Source organism: Heptranchias perlo, chromosome 16, assembly GCF_035084215.1.
Source record: "Heptranchias perlo isolate sHepPer1 chromosome 16, sHepPer1.hap1, whole genome shotgun sequence".
Taxonomy (NCBI): Eukaryota; Metazoa; Chordata; class Chondrichthyes; order Hexanchiformes; family Hexanchidae; genus Heptranchias; species Heptranchias perlo.
Genome location: NC_090340.1, coordinates 26,877,685 through 26,891,485, shown reverse-complemented (window position 1 = coordinate 26,891,485; position 13,801 = coordinate 26,877,685). Strand labels below are relative to the sequence as shown.

The window sequence follows — 13,801 nt, the reverse complement described above, 5'->3', positions numbered from 1 at the left end:
AATAAATTTTGTATTCTTGCAAACATTGTACTTCATTTGAATTGTACTGTTACTACTTTTGACATGCATTGTTATCAATCCATAACTGAATACCATTGAAATTTAGAAAAAAATGTTACATTAATGCAAAAAATCAACAAAATCTTGGATTACTTAGCAATGGTAGTGAGGTCTGTGTGATGCTGCCAATGTCCATCTTAGTGTGAGCAGAATTTAAATATAGATGCCGTATGCATTGTCTGTTTGTAGTTTGTCTGCAGAAGGTTTTGTCCAAATAGAAGTGAGTAAGTAAGGTAACTTAGACACCAGGTTAAACAATTGAGATATTTTAACACTCGGTTAATTTAGGTAGGTCAATTAATATTGTTAATCTGAACTACAGACCAATTTGTATGAAACAAATGGGTAGAAAATTGCAATATTGAATTGGAGGGTATTTATTTAAATTAAACTCTTGTCCTCAGTAGTAGAGCTGTAATACAGCAGATGGGATGCGAATACTTCTGGTAATGGCTCTGAAGGTTACTGTGGAATGTGTATTATTTGATCATTGATTACTGTAAGAATTATAAAGTCCTTTTACCAGTTAATGATTTTTACGATCTAACGTCCAGTCCAGCTTACTTTTGCCCTTTTAGTTCTTTAACCCTTAACTTTTATTGCTAATATAATAGTAAAGAATCACACATTAGTTAGAAAAATATAGGAGTAACTTTGGATGTCCTACATTACATTAATAGTCAGCACATGAGTGATTTAACTTCATTGGTTCATTCTGCTCGTTTAAATTATGGTAGTGTCTGGATAAATATGTACATAGCAATACACTTTCATGTACTTTGTTCTCTCTGTTATGCAGAATTTGTGCTGATCCAACAGTCAGGGATCTGAAACTGATGCTATGTGGAGAATGGTCTCCTTTTATTAATTTTAACAAGTGGATATCGGAGATTAGGCTGAACACTTGTGTGCTCAACTCAAATTCTGAAAATCTCTGAAATTGTTTGGGATTTTCAATAGGTTTCATAGGGCCCGATATTAGGAGGGAGGCGGGTTGCCAGCGGGGGGTTGACTGGGTGCGTGGGTAACGTGCCCAGTAAAATCGGTGGGTTCCCCACGCGATCGTATGTAAATTGAAGCCACTTACCTTGGCTTTCAGGTTTCGCCCTGGAAAGCTACGCAGCGGGCGGACTGCGCACCCGCATCATAGGCTATCAGCTGGAGGAGCCCTATTTAAAGGGGTAGTCCTCCATTGACTGCTGCAGAAAGGAGCCAAAATTACAGCATGGAGCAGCCCAGGGGGAAGGCTGCTCCCAGGTTTAATGATGCCTCACTCCAGGTCCTACTGGATGGGGTGAGGAGGAGGGGGAGGACAGAGATCTTCTCCCCAGCGGACGGGAGGAAGTGGCCTGCCTCTGCCACCACGAAGGCCTGGCTAGAGGTGGCAGAGGAGGTCACCAGCACCACCAACATATCACACACCTGCATACAGTGCAGGAGACGCTTCAATGACCTAAGTGGGTCAGCCGAAGTGAGTACACTTACTCATTCCCCTACACTCTGTCTGCCACATCACCGCCCCCACCCCACATCTCCTGCACAGCCAACACTATTCTATCACATCACTCCTCACACCCACTCAAAGCTCATCCTCATCTTACCTGCACTTACTCACCTCGCCAGCACTCATCCCACCACTACCACTCAACCCAATCCTCGTCCAATCTCATGGCCCTATCTCATATGCACTCTCTGATGCATCTCTTTCACGGTCAGCCTCACCCAACCTGCCACTACCTGTGCTGCAGCCACAGGGCATGCATCACATGTATAGTAGGAAGCGTAAGGCAAACGTGTCGTGAGCATGAAGGGGATGCACAAGGGTGTTTGAGGGTTTGTCATGGTTTTTACTTATATTTGATTTCTGATCAACTCACATTACATATTACATTGTCACCACTACTGCCACGTCTTGGCCATTCTTGACTGCTTGTGCAATAATGCCCTTTCATGAGGTTCTCCATGAACACCCTTGATGCCACCCATTGGGTCACCCTACAGTGGGAGTATGTGTAGTTGCACGACTACTTTGTGCAGGTGCCTGTTGCGCAGCACTGTGTGTAACTTCACGTGGTGGAGGTGGACGGCATGCCTGGCGAGGCTGGTAATGTTGCTTGTCCTCCAATGGAGTGATGAACGCAGCAATGGAACCCCTCCCCAATCCTGATGGTGTGAGGGGGTCCACAAAGTAGGTAAATGTGTTTGGACAGCAGAGTTTAGGGTTTGATTTAATAATTTTGAGTGTGGAGACAACGGTGTGGCAGGCAAAACTTTGAGGTGCCAGTGTGCCCTGCTGCAATGAATGAGGGTTTACCCCACATCTGTTAAATGGATCTTTGCAGCTGCCGCTGGCTACAACACGTCTGTTTAAACGGAGTGTTTCCCCCAGCATGGGAAACACGCTCTGGATAGTCCAAAATATGAATCCTCCTAAAATCTCCAACCAATGAGGTCTGTAAACGACCTCAAGTACCCAGATAATGATCTTAAGTGGGATCCTGCCAGCTTTGATTGCCGGTGGGAATCCTGTATGCGGGGGATGCGCGTGCACAGATTTGCATCATTGGGGAACCCGGAAGTGGGCAGGTTGGAGCTGGGCTCCGGACCCGCTCAGGGACTCCCCAATTTTAGGAGCGCCCCGCCACGAACGCACCCCCTCAGCCATCCGAAAATTGACCCCATAGTGCTAATTGAATGTGTTTTGAAATTGCTTGAATTTAGTAATCAAAATTCATTTCTAAATTAGTTAAAATGTTTCTTTATTCCCTAACATAGTGTGACTGCATGAAATTGAGTTGAAACTAAAATTCATTAGGTTTGTTTTGAGATGTTTTCAGACTAGCTTTATAATGAGCTCCCTCTAAAGAGCTTTGCAAGTAATTCAGGCAGTGATGTCTGTAGTCGACACATGTTACCCGTTTATCATTTGAATAGAGCATTCCACTGGGATGAAACCCATCATTTGTTTAATTACCAAAAGGATGCTAAAACATCCTATATTGAGGCATGATATATAGCATTTAATGTCCTCCTTTTATTTCTTCTTAACCAACAAAGTTTTATACCGTTCTGCCAGCCTGACTTGACAGTAACGCATAGTTATTAAAGACTTGCACCTGTTTTGGTTGTAGGTTCTTTGTGAAAATAGGGAGTTGATTGTGTACTTATCAAAAGTGTCGAGACCTAAACCTCCTATTCGGAATGCGTGGCAGACTACTACTAAAAATTACAGGATACTTGACGATTGTAGGATGCATATTTTAATTTAAGTATTGTCGATCATCTGAGATTCCAGGTTATTAGCAGAATTTGTATCAATTGAAAATATTTAAAATATATTTTGTTCATAATTCTGTTTCATTAATGCATATATGTGAATGTATGTGTATATGCGAGCAAGCGTGTGCTTGCAGTGCCCTTGAATTTCATATACACCAAGAGGTTGAATTTTTTTCTCTCTCATTTTACATCCACATGAACAGACAGACGAACTTCAGTTTAATATCTTACCCAAAAGGCAGCATCTCCAACAATGTAGCACTTCTTCAGTTCTGTACTCGTGTGAGCCTAGATTATGTGCTCAAATCCTTGAGTGGGGTTTGCACTTACAATCTCTGACTTTAGAAGCAAGAGTGCCATCTTTGAGCCAAACTGAGACTCTGAAAACTCTGCAATGCCTCAAGAATGTTATTTAATTCCCAACCTCAAAGAGCAGCCTGTACTACAATAGCGTGTCATTTCCAGTATGTTCTTTTGGCTCTCTTCTTTCTCCCCCAACCACTGCTCCCCCTTTCCCCTGTTCTTTTCTCTTATATTGTCTTCTGTCCCCGTCCCCTCCTCCTCCTTATAGTCTCTTCTCTCCCTCCTCCTCCCCCCCACCCCCCCCCCCCAGCTCTTCATCTTCCCTGTCCTCCTCCCTTTCCATCTCCTCTTCCTCCCACTCCCCCAATTTGTTTTGGCTTAATTAGATTACAGTGACCTCTTTAGGGGTTGAGAATTAATGTGCAAATTATGTAACTGAGTCAAGTTCCTCTTATTCAAAGCTTGCATCCTCTTTTAGTTTCACTATATAAATGGGAATGATACAAGGATATATCTTTTCACAAACATTAGACGTGGCGATTGTAGAATTTACCCATAATTCACAGCAGGAAAATGTGTAATGGCAGCCTCAGTGGCCTGATTAAAAAGCACAGGCTACTCCGACCACAGAAATGTGAAGAGTTGTGAAAAGGTCACAATAATTAAATTGGGTGAAGGGGATGTGTAATGATGTGAAAGAAATTACTTCATCTTGGGGTTTAGTTTCCCCATACTCATGGGGATTGCAGTAACATTTCAGCATTGAAGTCAAAAATAAATCTATTTTTATAATCTTAGCTTGATGTATATTAATTGCTGATCATTGTTTCTCTATATTTGATCCCATATAACATTCATCATTGGAAACTTAAGGGAAAGTCAGTTTTGTAGTGTTTTATGAAAGAGGTGCACATTTTGAAAGATAGCAGTAAGGTTAATGGCATTCTGTATTTACTGTCACACTGGCCTTCAATGCAGAGTTTCGACTCATTTATTTATTGAAAATAAAATGCCCCAGCCTAACCACCTTGCATGTCTCTGCTACTATCACACTGAACCAACAACAACTTGATACATATATATTGCCGTTAACATACAAAACATCTCAAGGTACTTCAGAAAATTAATGAAAAGAACAGATGCCAAACCACGGGCGAGAGGTTGGGAATGGTGACTGAAGGCTAGGTGCAAAAGATGTGTTTTGAGAAGGATTTTAAAAGGAGTATAGATAAGTAGAGAGACTGAGGGGTTTAGGGAGGCAGTTCCAGAGAGTAAGGCTGAGGTAACTGAAGGCTCTGCCACCGATGCCAGGGTTTGGGAAGGTATTTAATGCTGAAGGAGGTTACTCTTCACCTTTTTTTACCAGTTGGTAAAAACAAAAATGCACTGGAACAGCCAATGATGGTCTCCTTTTTCACCTTCCTATCTTTGGAAAGGGCCCGATCTCTTGTTGAGCCACCTTGCACCTAGTTGAGATCAGAGTTCAATAGAATGAGAATTGAATCAACATATTGGTGTTCCATACCTGTTGCAGTGCTCTCTTGTATTTTTGGTTAAAAATGTAACTATAACCATAATTAAAATGTACTTTTTTTTAAAACTACCATTGTAGCTTATACAAAAATGCATTTTATTTGTTTTAATTGAACTTTTTTGAAATAGATAGAAGCATGATTACTTTGTGCTCAAATTAAAATTTAGTTAGCTTCATTTTAATAGTCTTCCAACTTCCATACTGCCTCTCAGGATGGAGAATCAACTTATGTGACCATCTTCACCCCACACAATGCTTGCTCTTTTTGGCCGATCATGCAGTAGCATTGCCACAGGGCAATAGGGAAATTTGTAACCTGTAGTGTTTTGTCTACTAAGCTTGAAGGGACAAATATAGTTATAAATGTTAACAGGGTATTGAAGGGAAACACTTTGTTTTTTATCTACATATGTTTTATCCATACTCTATATAAGATACTGCTTTAAATATCCATATGATGGGCATGTTGAAATACGTATAATAAAATTTCACAACGAGTACTTAAATCATGTGTATATTTTGACTTTCAGTACATCATCGTTGCCTTCCTTAGACTGGCCCTTACCAAGTCAGTATATGCAGTATGATCTAAAGATTGAAATGCAGCCGAAGACCCATCACAGAGCTCACTATGAGACAGAAGGAAGTCGAGGAGCTGTGAAGGCATCTTCTGGAGGACACCCGGTTGTTAAGGTACTTTCCTAATTTTACTTGATTGCTGACAGAAGTTGATCATGTAAACCAATTTACCCTTACAAAAAGAAAGAGTAAAGTGTTTTTAGTGCATATCAAATTTTGCTTTTAGAAATGCCATAATTATTGTGAAATTTGGTATGTAGCTGGCAAGCCCGTTTTATTTTGCCTTAATATGGTGGAGTCCTATGCGCACCAGATTTTATTGGTATAGTCACTAGACTTACTTACCATATTGGTAACAATGCACGATAGGAAAGATTGCACGTAAGCACAAATGCTGCAAAATTATGTGATTGGCTTCAAGGAAGAAGGACTTTTTTGTTGGCAGAAAATTTCTGTTCTTTTTCATTTGTGCAGTTTTGTAAAATTTTGTATTGTATTTTATTTTAGCAGTGTTTTGATACGCAATAAAACTTGTCTGCAGCTCGTCTCTCCTGCTTTGTCAAATAATTAACAACTGCATCTTTGTGAGGTTTATTGGCAAAAAGGAAGCCGAACTAAAATTCACACATCCCATCTCTTTTTTTCTCTCATCTGAATTCTGCAGCATAATTTCTTATTTATTGCTGGTGGTTGTGATATGACTGCTTGGGTTCACAAGTTCACCATCAACTGTTGATGCACTGAAAACTAAGCAGCTGGGACAGTTGATTGTCAATACAATTTCAATGCATTGGAAAAGTGTAAATTTGGCATTTTTGTAAATTTAGCAAACTGCATTCTGGAAACCCACTAGAAAAGGAAACAAAGCATTCAGCAAATTCTGCACAAGTTGGTTTTCAACTTGCAATATTTGAATAGTTGTGTATAATAATCTTATCCCGTTTTGACTGCTTTATGTATGAGAACAGCATTTTTTGGTGTTGCTCATGGTTTTGGTATTGCTCATGTTTCTAGAAACATGAGCAATGCTTGTGACACAATTAATGTTCTTGTGGTCGTTAATTTTTTCACTTTTTAAAAAAAAAGCTGAGTGAATACTTTTTCTAAGTTTTGTGAAAGACAAAGGAGATGTGAGAAGACAGAAGTCCTTATTTAGAAAAGGAGTAATGAGGTAATGCTACCCAAGTCCTTGGGACAGAGCCAATGAGGAGAAGACACAGGCAAAAGCAAGCAGGCCTAAACCAAAGGGAGAAAGACAGCACAGCTTGAAGAGATAAGATTCAGAATACGAATGAAGGATCTGGGGCGTGGAGCCAGAGCGAAGACTCCGGAGACCAACCATCGCGGAAGTGGAAGACCCTACGTCAGGGACGTAGAGACTATGTCAAGAGAGAGAGAGAACGTAACGCCTGGCCAGTGTCAGCTCTCCTTTTCGGGTATTATCCTTTATATTCTGTGACCACTCAGAGTGTCAGAGAAACCTAGTGGGTGTGCGTTTAGATCTTAGTTTGGGTATAAAACTGTATAACCTGGTGTAAACTGCATGTCTATAATCTAACCAGACGTAAAAGCTATATGTATATGATCTAACGGCGTGAATAAAGTGAATTGAGAGTTAAGAGAGAATTGACTCTTCTGCTCTTTGTATTAAGCCAATAACTGTAACCGGTGACCTCCGGTCAACACTCATGTCTCTAGAACGTTTACAAAATGTACTAGAAACATGAGCAATGCTTGTGACACAATGAATGTTCTTGTGGTAGTTAATTTTTTCACTATTTTAAAAAAAAAGCTGAGTGAATATTTTTTCCTCGATTAGATAACACCTCCTCCTCCTCCTCCTCCTCTCTTTCCCCCCCCCCCCCCCCCCCCTTAAATATTCCTATTTGTTAGGCTTGCTTGTGGAGTCATATATATTCTCCATTTCAGCAGCTGAATAGAGTGGATGGTTTTCTATTCCATAAACCAAGGGGATCTCCTTGGGCATATCCACTACTTAATAGTTAGTATGAATGTTGTTCTATTTTCAGACTGATCTCTGGTAAAAAAAATTTTCCCCCAAGTTTTTACATAAATTTTATATCTGCTTATGTTACCTCAGCATCCATTCCTCTGTTCTGATGCTGGAATTGAGGATACCTAGGTCTCCATAGAGGAGTCTTGCAAGTGGAAATATTTGGACAACTAGCTTTAATTTTTGTTTTAAGTCATTATGATGGAAGTTAAGTATTTTAGTATTCATTGTGTTTGGTCCTGCTGTTGCTATTCTCTTTTGTGGGTGGAAGGAAATCTCGAAAAATAGTGTACTGATGGGCTTTCTACTTCAGAAGCTTTTATTTATTATTGTTTTATAACAGCAATTTTAACTATTTGAGTTTTATAAAATAGTTATTTTCACTTTTTTCTTCCCCCCCCACCTCAATGATTTGATTAATTTTTGGAGGTTTCAGTTTTGTATTTTTGTGTTGGAGCACATTTGGTGCTTTTGGTGTCAACATCAGTGTACAGATATGTTTTTTTTTAAAAAAAGTTTTCCTCAAAGACATAGTATTGGTGGACTTATTTTGTTGGTATAGTAAAAGCACAAATCAAATAGTAGAACTGTTCTCATCTCATTTAAAGTGAGCTACTGTTTATACTTGTTGTAATCAATCATACAATTTGAATGTTTCCTTGGAATTTTTGGTCTTACCAGTGTAGTTTTTAATCTTGGAGAGCCATTCAACATTGGCTTGGCCAAAATAGGTGGTAACTTAAGCTTTCCCTGTTGGAATTGACTGCCTTGAAGTTTGTTGTTTGTAGGGTTTACTCCACAAAGTGAGTGCACATCACATTAAAGCCATCAGAGCCATTAAATCAAAAAATAAACTTGTAGTCTTCAAAGTCTGAAGACAAAACTTCATTCACCCTTTCTATAAGGTTCAATGACTTGTGCTGAATATCAAAGTTATCTTTCATCCCCTTCAATGGGCATTGTGAATTGTAGAAATTGTGACATTCATATTTGCCATTTGTCATGCATCATGACCAAAGGAACCCTAAAACTAACTTCTATGTTACTTGCTTGTGAAATGGCAAGTATATAAACAGTGGCACAGATATCAATCCCAAACTCTCAAAACGCTTCTCATAGCTTACTGTCTGTTACAAAATTGGGTCTGCTGTAGATTCCTTCTCACAAGCGACTTACGCCATTGAACCAGTGAGCAGATCCCACATCTCCCAGAGTTTACTTATGCTCCCCAGTATTTACCTATATGATAAAGTAACCCAGGAGATGGAACAATACATCTTTCTAGACATATGAACTATCTAGGACGGGCGGGGGTTAAAATTTCAAAAATGGGATATCCGACCCCAAGGCGCCCACTTCCGGTACTAACAGAGGCGAGTTGGGGGGGCAGGCAACTAACCTCTCTGGAGGCGGGTCCCTAATTTAAATATTTTAATGAGGCTACTTGCCTCAAATTTTAGCTGTGTTTCAGATTTAATGCTAGCGAGCTGGGTTTCCCAGGCCTCGGAAAACCCGACAGCTGAAGGGAGGTGAGAATGGCTGGCTCCAACAGGCAAATGCCTTTCCAACTCCTTGTGGGCCAGGAGGAGCAGGAGTGCTTCCCCTCCAGCCTTCCAAGCAAACCTGTTAACCTCCCCGCACTCCCTCCGGCCCCCGCGCTCTTTCCCTCCCTCCTCTTCGCTCCCCGGCTGAGGCCTAGTCCTGCATGCATTCCTGCCAGACAGCCAGCCAGCTTCTTGATCTGGCTGGGGGCGGAAAATGGTGTCCAAAAATTTTAATCAGATTCTGCCATTAAATTTGGCAGTACCTCTGGTTCCAGGCCGCTCTCTCCCTGTCCCCTCATAAATAAGGGAGAACCATGTCTTTTGCACATGCCCTGAGCTTCTGCAATTTTTCAGTAGACGCACTGGTTTACACTTAAGGGAGACAAGGCCAGAACAAAGATTAAGCTACTTTATTTTTCAAACAGCAAGTGAACATTATGGAGCAAGAGTTATGATCAGACACACTAATTCAATCAGTCCAATTTGTCTGAGTAATAATAAAAAAAAAATGAACATCTAACACTTCTGTAAATAAGTAGGTCATCTTGCTTGACTTAAACAAAATAACATCTAACTACCTGCCTGTAACCTAACCATTTGAGTCTGGCCAGAGTTTGCCTCAGCAGCTTTCTTGTCTAAAAACCTGATTGGTGTCTGTTGTTGTCCCAATTTTACGTCCTTGTGTTCCCAACCAGAGGGGAAGGCCTATGCTAGGCAACCCCTGCCGAGTGCCCGGGACCAGGAACTTACCAACACAGTGGGTTTTTTTATTCGTTAATGGGATGTGGGTGTCGCTGGCAAGGCCAGCATTTATTGCCCATCCCTAATTGCCCTTGAGAAGGTGGTGGTGAGCCGCCGCCTTGAACCGCTGCAATCCATGTGGTGTTAAGAAGGGAGTTCCAGGATTTTGACCCAGTGACAATGAAGGAACGGCGATATATTTCCAAGTCGGGATGGTGTGTGACTTGGAGGGGAATGTGCAGGTGGTGTTGTTCCCATGTGCTTGCTGCTCTTGTCCTTTTTAGGTGGTAGAGGTCGTGGGTTTGGGAGGTGCTGTCGAAGAAGCCTTGGCGAGTTGCTGCAGTGCATCCTGTGGATGGTACACACTGCAGCCACTGTGCGCCGGTGGTGAAGGGAGTGAATGTTTAGGGTGGTGGATGGGGTGCCAATCAAGCAGGCTGCTTTGTCCTGGATGGTGTCGAGCTTCTCGAGTGTTGTTGGAGCTGCACTCATCCAGGCAAGTGGAGAGTATTCCATCACACTCCTGACTTGTGCCTTGTAGATGGTGGAAAGGCTTTGGGGAGTCAGGAGGTGTGTCACTCGCCACAGAATACCCAGCCTCTGACCTGCTCTTGTAGCCACAGTATTTATTTGGCTAGTCCAGTTAAGTTTCTGGTCAGTGGTGACCCCCAGGATGTTGATGGAGGATTCGGTGATGGTAATGCCGTTGAATGTCAAGGGGAGATGGTTAGACTCTCTCTTGTTGGAGATGGTCATTGCCTGGCACTTATCTGGCGCGAATGTTACTTGCCACTTATCAGCCCAAGCCTGGATGTTGTCCAGGTCACACTGCATGCGGGCTCAGACTGCTTCATTATCTGAGGGGTTGCGAATGGAACTGAACACTGCAATCATCAGTGAACATCCCCATTTCTGACCTTATGATGGAGGGAACGTCATTGATGAAGCAGCTGAAGATGGTTGGGCCTAAGACACTGCCCTGAGGAACTCCTGCAGCAATGTCCTGGGGCTGAGATGATTGGCCTCCAACAACCACTACCATCTTCCTTTGTGCCAGGTATGACTCCAGCCACTGGAGAGTTTTCCCCCTGATTCCCATTGACTTCAATTTTACTAGGGCTCCTTGGTGCCACATTCGACATCAAGGCAGCATTTGACCAAGGGCAGTCACTCTCACCTCACTTCTGGAATTCAGCTCTTTTGTCCATGTTTGGACCAAGGCTGTAATGAGGTCAGGAGCTGAGTGGTCGTGGCGGAACCCAAACTGAGCATCGGTGAGCAGGTTATTAGTGAGTAAGTGCCGCTTGATAGCACTGTCGACGACACCTTCCATCACTTTGCTGATTGAGAGTAAACTGATGGGGCGGTAATTGGTGTGAGGTGTTTATTGATTACTGACGCAGGCTAGCAGATTGTCTCTTGTCTTTGGGAAAGAACTTCAATACCGAGCTCATTAACATTTTAACCACCTATTGTCTTGGTGATTTTTAAACTTCTGTGAATATATTTTGCTTGAAAACCCTAATGATATAGCTGTTTTCCAAATCATTTCCGTGCAAAATTAGTCAAAAAATCCCAAAGCATGATACTGTCAAATAGAATTCTGGTATCAACCCCAAATATATTGAATAATTCGCAGATGAGAGATTCTCAGATTTTAGCCTTTATATTATTTCCACAACAGGAGTTATACTCTCTCAATTATATTACACATTAAATTGTTTTACTTTTCATTTTGTTGTCAGAATGTAAGTAAAAATTTTTCTGGTTGGTCTTCACTGATCAAAAATTCTGTAAAGCGATGCCACACTGTTAGCAAGATGTCTACTACTTCAATAACTGAATGCCATTTGCTTTGTGTCACAGGATGATTCTTGGAATCATTCCCATTCTTGGCAAACTGAAAATTTCCATTTCCGTTCACGTGCACATTGTTGAGCACAGCGTTATGGGATTCTATCACTTATCATCCCTCTATTGTTTTTAATTGGAAGGGTGAAGCATAGGTTGTCAAACTAGGTCCGAGACCATCAGATTTCTGAATTTTTTTTCTGTATTTCTTGACTTATTAGCACATTCATTTCTGTTGCTTTATACTAATGAACATTTTCTGCAATAATATCACTTCATTCTTTTGGGTAGCAGAGACTATCTTTCAGAGGAGGTCTCTGGCAGTGTGAATATTTGTAGGGGTTCCCCCAAACAGAAACGTTTGAAAACCGCTAAGGTATCTCTGGAGCTTCATTCAATTACCAATGAAAGGTGGACCCCATAAATGAATGTCAGCCAAAAATACTTAAAGTAGATATTTTTCATACATTTGGGTGGATTTCGGCAACCTCTTGGCATATGCTCTCTTCTGGGGGGGGAAAAGAAAATGTCTGTTTTAGACTATCACCAGATTACAACATATGATGTAAATTCATGAGCAACATTGTTTTAAACTTCAAATTAGCTTTTGAATTTTGTAATGTTTCAAAGGATATAGCTGGGAGCATTTCCATCTTTATATGGTGATCGGTTCTAATTTTGGTAGTATTAGTTGAAGGAGGAATGTTGTTCAGGACACCAGCAGAAATCTCTGATTTTCCTCAACTGATGTCATGGCATCAGCGCCCATGAACCACTGGACTAGGCAGCCAAACTTTCTGTTTAATGTCTCATTTTGAAGAATGGCCCCAAAGACAGCATAAGCTACTGTCCTAAAAGCTTCCTCAGTGGGGAAGGTGTTTTCCTATCCCCAATGTGCCTCTAAGCTGCTGTTAGAGTCTAGCTGTTGAGATTGGCTAGCCTCTCAAGACCCTGTGCAGAGAGTATCTACTAACTCGGACAGACAGCCAAAACTGGCAATGTAAAGCTCAAGGCTTCCAACTGACACCCTGGATATTGGGATGGGTTGGCTTGGAAGGATAGGGTTTCTGATGATCTCTGTTGCTATTTTTGCTGACATCTATGGAAGTATCTACTTTGAAAGCTTGTCATGCAAAGTGAAAGTGTTTCTTATCCTGATATAAAGAAAGTTCTTAGAAACTTAAGTGGTTTTTCCAGCAATGCTATCATATTTGCAGATCTGTGATAAGAAATCTAATATTTTGTCTCTTGGAGGAAACCTTAGTTGCCCAATTGAATTAGTACCTATGCAAACAAAGTCTTCGGAAATGAAAAACAAAGACTATGCTTCACAATGCACATACAATAATTTAACAATCTGGCTGCAGGAAAGGAGCTGCCTATTACTATTATTTACAAAGAGGCATTGTTTTGGAACTTCTTTTGGATAGCTGTTTTTCATTAACAGTTTACCTAAGTGCTACATTTAGACATTGAATCTCTTGAAAAAGGAGAGAAAATATTGATCAATGTTTCCACTCCTGATTGCTGCCCAATGGCAGACAGCTGCTGGATTCTGAACATTTGGTGAGGACAGAGTCAGTGTGGACTATTGGCTGGTGCCCAATTGTTGAATAGCTTGCTGGCACTCATTGTCTAGGCTCACCTATTGAACTGTATTCCAGCATGAGTCATTGAGGGAAGGTAAAGGGAAAACATTTGGTGGATGGAAGAATGGACAAAGGGTATATCTTTAAGTACGTATCAATAGCAAATTTAACAATAAAATAATGTTTATAGACATGTTGTCTAGAAAGCTATTTATTATGCTGGCATTTAGTGCTTTCATTCTTCATGATCACTGTCTTTTGTGTAACCATCTATAAATACCTATAGTACTATTTTGATTGTTCATTG

The 13,801-nt window shown here is 41.0% G+C and overlaps 1 protein-coding gene across 4 annotated transcripts in view; it reads left to right on the top strand.

Annotated features, from left to right (window-relative positions):
* The window catches only part of nfatc3a (nuclear factor of activated T cells 3a), a 141,523-nt gene that overhangs the window by 20,588 nt on the left and 107,134 nt on the right, over window positions 1-13,801 (top strand). For all 4 annotated transcript variants that reach the window (XM_067997864.1, XM_067997861.1, XM_067997862.1 and 1 more), the window contains exon 3: window positions 5,707-5,869. In XM_067997864.1, coding sequence (XP_067853965.1) covers window positions 5,707-5,869 — 163 coding nt within the window. The remainder of the gene's footprint in view (window positions 1-5,706; window positions 5,870-13,801) is intronic.